Here is a 14784-nt window from a genome sequence, read left to right as displayed (position 1 = left end):
GGCCGGTGCGCTAGGCAGTCGGTACACCACCCAAATCGCCAAACTCTCCTCAGCCTCCAGCATCGCCCCGACACACTCCATGCCCGCGATCTCCACAGCCGGAAGTGCCCTGAAGGAGTAAGCCTCTCGAATGAACATAGCCACTCCTCCTCCCCGCCCCTTAGTCCGTGATTGGTGAAGGACCGAGAACCCCGGGGGGGCCAACTGGGAGAGAGCACAGTCGCACAGTCGAGTCCGACTCTTCGCGACCCCATGGACCAGATCACGCCAAGCCTTCCTGTCTTCCGCCGTCCTCTGAAGTTTGCTCAATTTCATGTTCGTTGCATCTTTGACACTGTCTAAGCATCTCATCCTTTGCCATCCCCGTCTTCTTTGACCTTCGATTTTTCCCAGCATCAGGGTCTTCTCCAGTGTGGGCTCCCTTCTCATTTAGTGGCCAAAGTATTTGAGCTTCAGTTTCATTATCTGGCCTTCCAGGGAACAGTCAGGGTTGATTTTAACCATCTCATCCTTTGCCGTCCCCGTCTTCTTTGACCTTCAATCTTTCCCAGCATCAGGGTCTTCTCCAGTGAGTGCTCCCTTCTCATTTGGTGGCCAAAGTATTTGAGCTTCAGTTTCATTATCTGGCCTTCCAGGGAACAGTCAGGGTTGATTTCTTTGAGGATTGACTGATTTGGTCTTCTTGCAGTCCAAGGGACTCTCAAGAGTCTTCTCCAGCACCGTAGTTCAAAAGAATCTATTCTTCAGCGCTCGGCCTTCCTTACAGTCCAACTCTCGCAGCCATACATGACTACTGCTTCCTGAGCTACTCATAAAGGGGAGAAAAACTCCCACCTTCAGGCTCCCAACACATCTGTGAGCAAGTCCTGAATGGTCGTTTCTGAATGGATCTCAGATCACGGTTTGCATTGCTTCCGGTAGAGACGGGCAAAGGAAATAAGTCACTTGAATCCTGGAAGTAGCAAACAAGACAGTGTGATTTGACTCCACTCTCACAGGATACCCCTCCCCCAAAAGATCTGGTAGATGAACAACGCTCCCTCTAAGATGTGGCGTCTTGTGAGCCAAAATCCTACTTTGTGAGCTACTGTCATTAAAGTTGTGAGCGAGCTGTTTAGCGACTGCATAAATTACTTTGCTCTGGAGCCATCCCCCCTGAGCGAAGACAAAAATGTGTGAGCCGGAGACTAAAAAACTGGGAGCTAGCTCACACTCACTCAGCTTAGAAGGAACACTGGAGAGGAAGTATATAAGGTCTGTGACTCAGCCATAAATTTCAGGTCAGGTTCCTCCATCTAACCCTATATGTCTCTCCCCATATGTGCCCCGTGGAGCCTTGCACTCAATGGATCGACATTTTCTGGTGGTCCCTGGCTCGAAGGACGTCGAAGTAGCCTCAACTAGGGCCGGGGCTTTTTCAGCCCTAGCCCCCTGCCTGGTGGAGCAAGCTATCCATTGAGATTAGGGCTCTGTGGGATCTACTGCGATTCCACAGGGCTTGTAAGATGGAGCTGTTCCGCCGGGCTTTTAGTTGAGGCGGCAGGTGTCCCCATTCTTCCATCTCTTGGCCTCCCCTGCCGGTAGCCCTGGCTGTGTGTCCAGTCGCCAACATATCTGGCGCCACTCAGAAGGCACACATCATAGCATCGCCACCAAGGTGTCTTATGCTGGTGTTGTTATTGTTCTCCCAGCTTTTAAATTTTTACCTTTATAATATTGTGATATTCTGTTGTTTTACTGTCACATAAGAACATAAGAGATGCCAATGTTGGATCAGGCCAAAGGCCCATCCAGTCCAACACTCTGTATCACACAGTGGCCAGAAATACCAGGGGCCTTCAGGAGGTCCACCAGTGGGGCCAGGACATTAGAAGCCCTCCCACTGTTGACCCCCCCCAAGCACCAAGAAGACAGAGCATCACTTGCCCCAGAGCCCCTATCTATACCTTGTGGCTAATAGCCACTGATGGACCTCTGCTCCATATGCTTATCTAATTCCCTTTTGAAGCCGTCCATGCTTGTAGCCGCCACCACTTCCTGTGGCAGTGAATTCCATGTGTTAATCACTCTTTGGGTGAAGAAGTACTTCCTTTTATCCGTTCTAACCCGACCGCTCAGCAATTTCATGGAGTGCCCACAAGTTCTTGTATTGTGGGAAAGGGAGAAAAGTACCTCTTTCTCTACCTGCTCTTTCCCATGCATAATCTTATAAACCTCAATCATATCTCCCCTCAGTTATCGTTTCTCCAAGCGAAAGAGCCCTAAGCGCTTTAACCTTTCCTCATAGGGAAAGTGTTCCAACCCTTTTATCATTCGAGTTGCCCTTTTCTGCACTTTTTCCAAAGCTATAATATCCTTTTTAAGGTGTGGTGACCAGAACTGCACACAGTATTCCAAATGAGGTCTCACCATTGATTTATATAGGGGCATTATGATATTGGCTGATCTGTTTACAATACCCTTCCTAATAATCCCCAGCATAGCATTGGCCTTCTTTATTGCAGTCACACACTGTCTCAACATTTTCAGTGAGTTATCTACTACAACTCCAAGATCTCTCTCTTGATCAGTCTCTGCCAGTTCAGACCCCATCAACGTGTATTTATATTTAGGATTTTTGGCTCCAATGTGCATCACCTTGCACTTGGCCACATTGAACCCCATTTGCCATGTTGACGCCCACTCGCCCATCCTTGACAGATCCCCTTGGAGTGCCTCACAATCCTCACTGGTTTTCACCACCCTGAACAACTTCGTATCATCCACTCTCTGTTTTCTATTAATTAGCCAGTTTTTGATCCATAAAAGGACTTGTCCTTTTATCCCATGATTTTTGAGCTTACTTAGGAGCCTTTGATGAGGAACTTTATCAAAAGCTTTCTGGAAGCTTACGTCACGTCTTATGTGTCACGTCTTATGTGACCTTTAACTCACCCTTAGCCCGCTTGCAGGGAGGGCAGGGTATAGAAGAGGAGGAGGGATTTATACCCTGCCCTTCACTACCTGAAGGATTCTCAGACTGGCTTACAGTCTCCTTTCCCTTCCCCTCACCACAACAGACACACTGTGAGGTAGGTGGGGCTGAGAGAGCTCTTTCGAGAACTGCTTGTGAGAGAACAGCTCTGAAAGAGGTTTTGACTGACCCAAGGTCACACCAGCAGCTGCATGTGGAGGGGGAGTGGGGAATCAAACCTGGTTCTCCCAGATATAAATAGAATAAAATAAATAAATAACCTACCACTAACCTTAAGGAGAGAGAGAGAGAGAGACTCTTCAATTGGCAGCTATGACCTACTTTCTCCCTCTTTCTCTCACTATGGCCCACAGTCTCCATAGTATTTCTCCCTGTCGCTGTGATGCTGCTCCTGGTTTCTGCCAGGTAGCCTCCCAGTGTCCCTTTCTAGATCCTTTCATTCCCTGGTTCCTGTCTACCCCGTTTCTGGCCGTGTCTCCAGCCCAGCTCTGCCTCCCCCCCCCCCCCCCCCTGCCGGCCAGCTGCCAACTTCCCTTCTGTCTTCCCTTCAGTATATCTCTTTACGCTGAATAAGAATCAACCCTTTTAAAAGACTCGTCTCACTATTTTGTGCGGAAATGCTGCACCCATCTGCAGTCTGTGCATACATAGGCTGAGGTTCCAAGAGGCCCAGAGTGGGTGCACATGTACATGCTCCTGCAGAGTCTCAGGATAACAAAAGTGAGATGAGTCTTGACCAGTGTTCCCTCTAAGCTGAGTTAGTGTGAGCTAGCTCACAGGTTTTTAGCCTCCGTCTCACACATTTTTGTCTTAACTCAGGAAGGGATGGCTCCAGAGCAAACTCATTTATGCAGTAAGACAAATGGCTCGCTCACAGCTTTAATGCCAGTAGCTCACAAAGTAGAATTTTTGCTCCCAAGACTCCGCAGATCAGACGGAGCATTGGCCTTGACCCCATACTGTCCTCCATTGTTTCTGGAGAAACAATCAACCTGGCTTGGATCAAGTCTGTCCGTAGCAGCAGAAAAGAGCAAGAGTCCTGTAGCCCCTTAAAGACTAACAAAATTTGTGGCAGGGGAATGGGCTTTCATGTGTCACTGTGAACAGAAGTGGTGAGCCATGACTCACAAAAGCTCATCCCGTGCCACAAATTTTGTTAGTCTTTATGATGCTACCGGAGTCTGGCCATTTTCTGCTGGTTTGGAATTGTTGACTGTATGGGCACGCAGAAGAGGTCTCATTGTGTGTGGTTTCCCCCCGATAAACAGGAGGACCTCTGATTGCCAAACCTGACCTCATATCCAGGCTGGAAGACGAGGAAGAACTGTTCCTCCTGGGCTCTGATGAAGAGGAGGGATTGGCAGGTAGGGGCTTAAGATACCTGTCTTGGGGACTGTGTGTTGCCTGCGCTTCCTTCCAAGGGCTGGTGACTTTGAAAACTCCCACCCACCCCCAAGCCTTCTACCTTTCCTCCCTCATACCAGGGCTCATGAGCCAGATAACAGGATGAAAAAGGGAAAGACAAACTCAACCCAAACTTTAACGATGATGTTACAAGGGTCAAGCTACCTAAAGCTAAATATTATCAATATATATATATATTTATATAGTATACACTATGGCAAAGATTAAAAGGTTTAAAACAAATGGTCTGAATATCAGACTACATAGAACATCAACATGAGCTTTACATTAACTGTAGTGATTTTACATACAAAGCTGATGATTTCAAATACACAGTTGATGGATATATCATAGGGCCATATGGGCCTTCCTCAGTGGTCAATAATACTATTACAAAAAGAAACACATCCAGAAGTTAGTATATATGTAAATCAAGACCAGGTGTTGCTTTCTGAACATGTGCAAAAAGAATAAAAAAGGAAGGGTGAAAGGCCAAAGTGGTCATTACACCATTCACAGTTGTGTAGATAACTAATAAAGGAATGGTGCAAAAAGTCCAATAAATGTACAAATTGTCGCTCCAGAAGGGTGGTTCCAAATGAGAAGATCTTGAAGATTCTCTAACGAGCATGCTAGCCAATGACTGTCTCATTTCGCCCTGAAGCTTTTTCAAAGAAGAACCAACATTCCAATCTGTTCTATAAGAAGTTCACGACATTTACCATGACACCAAAACTTCAATTCAATAAAGAGTAAAATCCCAATTATTAATCCCATACTGGTATCAAAATTCAAGAGGGAACATTCCACACCTTTTCTGTATCAGTCTGTCTCCATGCAGACGCATTACTTGTGAGGGCAACTCCCCTACAACGCAATAAATGCTTCCAGCACCGAAGTTCCCAGATGTCTTCAATAACTCAGTTCAATGTACATTTAAAGCAATATTTCAGAAGAAATTTTTTTAATAATATATTTATTGGTTTTCAAATAAATTGAGACAAAGCCAATTTTTACACATCACAATGATCATACATGAAATATTACATTAATTATAGATTTCCTCCCGTATAATATTATCTGAAAATTACTACACACCACGTATTTCAAGTTCTTCTAAGTTGATCCAATAATGAGGCAAATAATTTATCAAAATTATAGATCAAATGAAAAAATCTATCTTAACATTTACATTCTGTTATTAATCACTTTTAATACCTATAGAGCCACTGTAATTAATTGGAGTAGTCAATAGCTTACTTTCTACTTAGGGCAGTTAGCAGCCAGAAGTTACAACTTACTTTTATTCTACAATCCACATACTATCCGGTTCTTCAAAATACAAGAATACAAAATTAATACTTATCTTCCTATTTACTATCTTTTTACTATGCTATTACTACTAATTGCTACCCTGAAAAAACAACAACAGATTTGATCATATTTACCCACATTCAAAATATTGAAAAAGATACAAAATTAACAATAAGCAAAATACTATGGGTAGCATATACAAATAATAAATAACTTCTCCTTTCCCCACAATAGGGTTTACAGTGTAATAAGTCTCCTTTCCTCCATTATACGTATAGCAAAGACAAAAAGCGGAGACAGGATACTGTATATTTTCTCATTTTCCTGTTATAGCAGTTGTAATATAATCACTCTCACTCTTATCAAACCCATACGTAAAAAGATATCTTAACCCACCTCTTCCTACAAATAAATTTTACATTATGTTAGATCTCATTCCCTCATTTATACATATAGCAAAACCCCACCAAAAGAAGAAAAAAAAGAAAAAAGGGGGGAAAGAAATTCTCTTCAAATAATCCGAAACAAAAAATTACTAATTTACCAATAGTGCATAGCTTCTCATCTTCCTATATAACAATTGCAGTGTAATCATCTTCATTCTTACCAAACCCATTCCTGGAAAAATATACTAAACCACCAATCATAATTCTTGTCTCTTTTTCCCCACCTCGTGTTTCTGTAACATCCTTCTTTTTTTCAATCTCATTTAAATGCCTTCTGTTTTTTGTATACGTGAAGTTTAGTTTCCAGATTTTCCCTTCTATATTTCCACGAGCCAATCATCAGTCTTTTGTTATTCTTACAAACACGTGACCCCTTGCTTCTTTTCTTTTTTTTTGCCACCTTGATATTTTTTTCAGATGAAAAAATTGAAAATTCTCCTTTTACCATTTCCAGTTCTGGTAAATAAATTGCTGACTTTTTTGGGCAACATATTCTGTTAGTATAAATCTCCTCAATCTCCTTTTTCACAGGTAAAGACAGCATATCGTGTACTTCCCTCTCATGACAATAGTCCTGTTCTTCCCCCACTCTGCTGAGACTGTATTCTCTCTTTGTTGTTTTCCACATCCAAAAATAAATTCTTTCAAATGAGTTCTTACAAGCTGTTTTAACTGCTTGTTGAATTTCGTCTATCAGAAGTTTTTGGAATTGTTCCAAAGTAAGGTCTCCAATTTCTGTATTCTAGTCTATCTCTTCATTATCCACTACTAACGCTATTTTTTCACTCTAACATTCCAACACCATAAAGATTGAAATTTCAAAAGTCCAGCAATGATGATATGACTCAACTGTTCTGTAAATATTGCTCTTGAAGCTTGGTAATTCAAATAGATAAAGTTAATTCTTACCCCCGCCATGCCACAACTATCTTTGTTCCCAATCTCTTCTCAAATATGGAAATATTCATAGGGGGTATTTAAGAAGAAATCTTCCTTATTTTTACTTGAACATGCGCGTATTCACATCGTCACTGCGATGTGCTGAATTTAGTTGCATAGTCAAATCTCTAAAAACGGGTGGTCATCACAGCTGTAGCAAATACATGGCAGCCATGTTTCGCTCCATTTCTTGATCCTGCGTCAAGATGAAACAGTCTCTCCCCCCAACCCGCCGATTGCGGGGTGACCGAGCGAGTCTCCTGCTCAGAGAGGTTGGGTGGTGCCCAAAGTGGTTGCAAGGACCGGAGGACTTCAAGGGAAACAAGAAAGGACGGGTGCCCTCAGGAGCATCCCGAGAGTCGCCCACAATGCTGAGCCGTTACCCAGAAGTCCGGCGGGGTGTTTATTTTCTGTGGAAGAGGAAAACCTAAGACAAGGGAGCTGCCTTCTCTTGCAGCAAGTTAGCTCAGTACTGTCTGCTCAGACTAGCAGGGACTTTATATCAGAAGAAATTTTTAACATATCAACAATGTATCCAACTACAAAAACATGCATAATCTATATTCTGATTCAACCCTCTAGGATGCATAGACTTCAGCTTAAAAATCCACTTTGCCTCCTGCTGTAAAAGCAGTTTGGATACATCACAATTATTATATCTCTTTTTGTGATACTTAAATATACCAAAAAACCTTGAGTCAGCCTCATGTTCAAAATTCATAAAATGATCTACTAAAGGTGCGTCCCTAATTTGTACATTTATTGGACTTTTTACACTATTCCTTTGTTAGTTATTTATGCAATTGTGAATGTATGTTCATGATGTCCTTCTTACTGTCATAGGAATTACCATTAGACATATGGTTTGTTTCTTCATTCAGCATATACATTTCTATTTTGTTAAATATTGTTGGTACACAATTTTTGTTATTTTTCCCCGTCTTTGACTGTGTCAGTACCAGTATTTATGTATACCATCCCTAGCCTGGCAGCACACTAGGACATCTGAGCATAGGGAAACTCAAAAAGGAAAAAAAACCCTCTTTTTTTTCCCTAGATCTCAGATTTATCTCCGTGATGTTAAAGAGAAAGAACTTCATAGTTTCCGCTTTCTTGTTCTCATTAGACTACCTTCTTCTCCTATCATCATCTTTCTTCAGACCCTCTGCCATATATTCCAGGATGAATGGCTGTCTCTCTCTTAACAAATTACCTTCTTCTTTCTCCCTTGTAAAGTCCTCTATGCCCTGTTGTTGGCCTTCCAGAGCAACTGGTTGGCCACTGTGTGAGAGAGGATGCTGGACTAAACTGACCATTAGTCTGACCCATCAGGGCTTTTCTTATGTACTCACGTTCACTACTGCTGATCACATACAGCTCTCAGATAAAACCATTTCAGGGCATCATTAACAACCTATGCCGGACGATGATACACCTCTCTCATAGGCATTGGTAGGCAAACCTTTTCTTGCCTCTTAACTTTAAGCAGCTCCTAACCCAGAGCAATGCCTTTCCTAACATGGACACAGAATCTGAGTCTAGGGCCTGAAACAAACTCTGTCCCCAAGTTCACTCGGACAACACCATCACAAGACCTAAGAACACCAGGCATACCATCTCAGGTTCATTCATCTCGGGTTCATTCACTTGTTATCTTCCAAGGTTGTATGTGTCAGCAAATGACAGCAATGGCCTTCCACTTGGTTGGTCGGACAAACAGGTCAATCCCTATATAAAAGAATAAATGGACCTAAGAGCAGCAGTCCTTAAATAGAAAAGCTTCAAGGAGAAATTAAAATGCATGACTGCTGAACTTAAGTTCATTTACAAATTCAGAGCAGTGGACCCCCCCAGAGGTGAACAGGGATTCATATCTCACAGATGCGAAACATTTCTGTTCTGCCCCTAAGCGTTTTGCCTGTGTCCTAATCTAGTTAATTAGAATTTGCAATAGTACCTCTGACACCCCTCTCGCCCTCTGACTGGGATATAAAGACTGAGTGATCTCCATTCTGAATCAAGTATAACAAAGGGAACCTTGACTCAGAAAAACTTGCTAGTCTTTGTTGTTGTTGTTCAGTCGCACAGTCGAGTCCGACTCTTCGCGACCCCATGGACTAGATCAAAATTAGGTATTTGTGGAAAGTGTCATATTATCACAACTATCCCTTTCTTTTAGCAGGAAATGTGTGGCAGTCAGTGAATGAAGCAGAACACCTATGGATGGAAGAAGATAATACATATTCAGCTGTGAAAGAGAAGTTTGAATATTTGGATGCAGCAAGGAAGGAGGATGGAAAACACCCACCTAAAGGGAGGAATAATTCCAGGCTTTTAAAGGGGGATGACTCCCTATGGCAAAAGATATGTCAAGGAGACAACCGGAATGAGTGCTATGCAAGCAGGGAAAATTCCACTGAAATATCAGTTATAAATATTCAACGAAGGATGTCTAACAGAAAGAAAATATATAAAAGCCTGGAGAGTGGGGAAAGCTTCAGTGAAATATCAATTATAAATATTCAACGAAGGATGTCTAACAGAAAGAAAATATATAAAAGCCTGGAGAGTGGGAAAAGCTTCAGTCAGAGTTCAAGTCATACTTCCCATCAAAGAATTCATGCAAGGGAGAAACCATATAAATGCCTGGAGTGTGGGAAATGCTTCAGTGGGAGTTCCAGTCTTACTATCCATCAAAGAATTCATACAGGGGAGAAACCATATAAATGCCTGGAGTGTGGGAAAAGCTTCTCTGAGAGTGGAAAACTTACTTCCCATCGAAGAATTCACACAGGGGAGAAACCGTATAAATGCCTGGAGTGTGGGAAAAGTTTTAGTCAGAGTTCACATCTTCATAGTCATCAGAAAATTCACACAGGGGAGAAACCATATAAATGCCTGGAATGTGGAAAAAGTTTCAGTCAGAGTTCATCCCTTCGTGTTCATCAGAAAATTCACACAGGGGAGAAACCATATAAATGCCTGGAGTGTGGAAAATGCTTCAGTCAGAGTTCATCCCTTCGTGTTCATCAGAAAATTCACACGGGGGAGAAACCATATAAGTGCCTGGAGTGTGGGAAAAGCTTCACACGGAGTAACAGTCTTAGTTCCCATCAACGAATTCACACAGGGGCCAAACCTTACAAATGCCTGGAGTGTGGAAAAAGCTTCAGAAGGAATAACATTCTTACTTTGCATCAAATAATTCACAAGGGGGAGAAACCATATAAATGCCCGGAGTGTGGGAAAAGCTTCAGATGGAGTTCCAGTCTTACTTTCCATCAAAAAATTCACACAGGGGAGAAACCATATAAATGCCTGGAGTGTGGAAAAACCTTTAGGCACAGTGGAAGCCTTAACTCTCATCAAAGAATTCACACAGGGGCCAAACCTTACAAATGCCTGGAGTGTGGGAAAAGCTTCATCAAGAATTCCAATCTTACTTCCCATCAAATAACACACACAGGAGAGAAACCATATAAATGCCTAGAGTGTGGGAAAAGCTTCAGTCGCATTGGAAGCTTTACTTCCCATCTAAGAATTCACAAAGGGGAGAAACCATATGAATGTCTGCAGTGTGGGAAAAGGTTCCGTCAGAGTGCACACCTTACTTCTCACCAAAGGACGCACACAAGAGTGAATACATATAAATGCCTGCAGTGTGGGAAAAGCTTCGCTGACAGTTCCAGTTTTACTTCCCATCAAAGACTTCACACAGAGAAAAAACCATACAAATGCCTGGACTGTGGGAAAAGTTTCACTTACAGTTCCAGTCTTTCTTTCCATCAAAGAATTCACACAGGGGAGAAACCATATAAATGCCTGGAGTGTGGAAAAAGCTTCAGTCGCCATGATTACCTTAATTCACATAAAAGAATTCACAAAGTGGAGAAACCATATAAATGCCTGGAATGTGGGAAAAGCTTCTTTCGGGGTGACCACCTTACTTCCCATCAAAGGATTCACACAGGGGAGAAACCATATAAATGCTTGGAGTGTGGGAAAAGCTTCTCTCACAGTTCTGCTCTTACTTCCCATCGAAGAATTCACACAGGGGAGAAACCATACAAATGCTTGGAATGTGGGGAAAGCTTCAGTCAAAGTTCCAATCTTACTTCCCATCGAAGAACGCACACAGGGGAGAAACCATATCAATGCCTGGAGTGTGGGAAAAGGTTCAGTCAGAGTTCGCACTTTCATGTTCATCACAAAATTCACACGGGGAGAAATCATAACTGCATGGAATGTGGAAAACGCTTCAGGCAGAACAGAGACCTTACTTTCCACCAAAGGATGCACACAAGGGAGAAACCATAGAAATGCCTGGAGTGTGGGGAAAGCTTCAACCAGAATGTGCACCTTACTTGCCATCTAAGAATTCACAAAAGGAAGAAACCGTATAAATGCCTAGAGTGTGGGAAAAGCTTCACTGGCAGTTCCAGTTTTACTTCCCATCTAAGAATTCACATAGGGGAGAAACCATACAAGTGCATGGAGTGTGGGAAAAGCTTCACTGACAGTTCTGCTCTTACTTCCCATTGAAGAATTCACACAGGGGTGAAACCATATAAGTGCATAGAGTGTGAGAAAAGTTTCAGTCAGAGTTCACACCTTTGTTTTCATCAGAAAATTCACACGGGAGAAATCATATAAATGCCTGGAGTGTTGAAAAAGACTATCATTAGACTGCTAAGAAAATTAAATATTGGTCAATATTTTATGAATGCAATTCAGTCAGTATATCAAAAGTCCAAAGCTAGAGTATAAATAAATGGTTTTGATTCTGCTAGCTTTCCCCTGACTAGAAGAACTAAACAGGGCTGCCCCTTGCTTTTTATCCTTTCACTAGAACCACTGGCAATTGCAATAGGGGCTAATAAGCAAATTCAAGGTTTAGAGATAAATAAACTTGAACACACAATTAATGTGTTTGCAGATGATATAGCTGTATTAATGGTTAATCCTAAAGAAGCACTACCTGAATTAATGAAGGAGATTCGTGATTATGGGGAAATTGCAGGATTATGTATAAATTATAAGAAGTCTGGAATACTATACATAAATAGAAATTCGAAATGAATTAGGATTCTCCATACATCAGAAATCATTTAAATATCTGGGAGTTACTATCTCAAAGAATTTAAATAAACTACAGCAGCTAAATTTCCATCCGGTTATTTTACAAATAAGAAAAGAGATTAAAAGATGGTCCTAGTTACAGTTGACAATCATGGGTAGAATCAACGCTATCAAAATGATGGCACTCCCAAAATTAAATTACTTTGTTCAAACTCTTCCCATATATATCACATCAAGGGATTTAGCTAGCTGGCAAAAAATCTTTACCAATTTTATTCATCAAGGTAAAAGACCAAGACTTATGAAGGCTTTAAGATACAAAAGGGCAGATCAAGGAGGATGGGGAGAACCAAATATAAGCAAATACTATGAGGCAAACCAATTAAGAGCCTTGGTGTCATATTTAAATGGAATTTCTGATAAGTTTTGGGTGAGCATGAAAGCAGATGGGAAACACCTAAATTTAAATGAGAAAGTAGTTTTTGGAGGGAAAAAAGAAAGAGATATTAAACGGGTAGAGAACCCTTTCCTATTTACTACAATAAAAACTTGGGTTAAATGGAAAAATAAACTGATACCAGAGATATCCCCATTGATTCCTATCATACTACATCCTAATTTTTCATGTTTGGATAAATCAGAAAGTTATATTAGATGGAAAGAAAAAGGGATCTATAGAATGAGAGATCTTTATTTAGATGGGACTCCCCTTACTGTGATGCAATTAAAAGAAAAATTGCAAGGAGAGTTAAATTGGTTTTCGCTATATCAACTGCATTACCTAATTGTAAACTCAATGGTAAAGCAAACCATGACTAGAAAGCTATTGAAATTTGAACAGATTTTAATGGAACACAGGACAAGTCTAAAAGGAGTAACCTCTAAAATATATGCATATCTAATTGAGATAGACTCAAATTTGCTAAATGGGTTGAAAATAATATGGGAGAAAGATGTCGGAATAAAGGTAGAGCAAAATATCTGGAATAAGATATGGTTTACCCAAACAAGGAAAACTATATCAATAGCTCTTAGAGAGAACTCCTTGAAATTATTACATAGATGGTATTTCACCCCAGTTTGCCTTGCGAGAATAACTAACACAAATAACAAAAAATGCTGGAGAAAGTGTAATCAGCAAGGTGATTATATTCATATGTGGTGGCTGTGCCCAGTAGTGTCACCGTTCTGGGAGACAATTTTTGCAGAAATGGCAAAAATTACATGTCAAACCATCTGTACTACACCAGCTTTGGCCCTACTAACAATATGGGAGAAACAAAATGAAAAGGTGACTTCTAAAGATCTAATAGTGTTTATGTTAATGGCAGCATGCAGGACAGTTGCTAAAAGCTGGAAAGCCGCAGAATTATTAACACTATACACATGATATTAGGAGTTATGGCAGATTGCAATAGCTGAAAAATTAACAAGTCAAATTAGAATAATCAAATCCAAAGCCAAAACTGTAGACTTTTTTGAAATATGGCACAATTTTATTTTATACACAACTCAGAACAATACCCAAAGTATGTTTAAGCCCTTCCTCAGATTATGGGATAAAGTTAAATAAGCCTCTCTCTATATATTTTAATCATGTTGTAATTATACATTAACAAGGGGCGGGACCCATGATACTCGAAAGAAGGGAAAATAATTCCTTCTCTTTGTATTTATGCTGAATGTTGAGCTCTCTATCAATGCCTTAATATGCTTGCTTTTCACATTTTTCCCCCTTTCCTTTTCTCTCCCCCCCGCCGGCTCCGAAGCGAGGCCTGAGCAGCTTGCCACTTGGGCCTCGCTTCTTTCTCCCCCCCCGGCGAGGGAGTTCGCAGAGCGTTCCCTGCGCATGTGCAGGGGACGCTCTGTCACTTTTGGGGGGATTTAAGTATCCCCCCGATATTTTTTCCGGGTTTTCAGATTTTTGTGCACACCTGGGGACCGCCCCAAGTGTGCACGAAAATCTCCCTCCCCCCCAGGTGCCCCCGATGCGCGGATTTAGGTATCTGCACACACGGGGGCGCCTTCAGTATTAGATATATAGATTATGCATGTTTATAGGGAAAAAAAAGAAGGGAAAATAATTCCTTCTCTTTGTATTTATGCTGAATGTTGTGCTCTCTATCAATGCCTTAATATGCTTGCTTTTCACATTTTTTTCTTTTTCTCTCTTTTTTACTGTTGTTATGGGTACACTGTAGGTTGTTTTTCTTTACGGGGAGGGGGGTGTATTCTTGATGTCTGTCTGTTTTTTGTTTTTTAATAGTTAAATAAAAATATATTTTTTTAAAAAGCTTCAGGCGGAGCGCAAACCTTACTTCCCACCAAAGGACACAAACAGGGGAGTAACCACATAAATGCCTGGAGTGTGGGAAAAGCTTCAGATGGAGCTAAATTCTTACTTTGCATCAAAGAATTCATACAGGAGAGGAACACTATAAATGCCTGAAGTGTGGGGAAAGCTTGAGTCAGAGTGACAGTTGTATTTCCTGTTAAAGAATTCACGCAGGGGATAAACCATACAAATGCCTGCAGTGTGGAAAAAGGTTCCATCAGAGTGCACACCTTACTTCCCATCAAAGGACACACACAAGGGAGAGGAAATGTGTCACATATTCATGGTTTTAA

The 14784-nt window shown here is 41.3% G+C and overlaps 1 protein-coding gene across 1 annotated transcript in view; it reads left to right on the top strand.

Annotated features, from left to right (window-relative positions):
* Positions 1–14784, top strand: part of LOC107109780 (zinc finger protein 493-like) — a 26746-nt gene extending 11962 nt beyond the window's left edge. The window contains 2 exon segments of the mRNA XM_015410485.1: positions 9675–11721; positions 14671–14784. Coding sequence (XP_015265971.1) covers positions 9675–11721; positions 14671–14784 — 2161 coding nt within the window.

The sequence above is a fragment of the Gekko japonicus genome, unplaced genomic scaffold, assembly GCF_001447785.1.
Source record: "Gekko japonicus isolate JY-2015 unplaced genomic scaffold, Gekko_japonicus_V1.1 scaffold2279, whole genome shotgun sequence".
Taxonomy (NCBI): Eukaryota; Metazoa; Chordata; class Lepidosauria; order Squamata; family Gekkonidae; genus Gekko; species Gekko japonicus.
The sequence above is the reverse complement of the archived record's forward strand: the minus strand, read 5'-3'. Positions and strand labels throughout refer to the sequence as shown.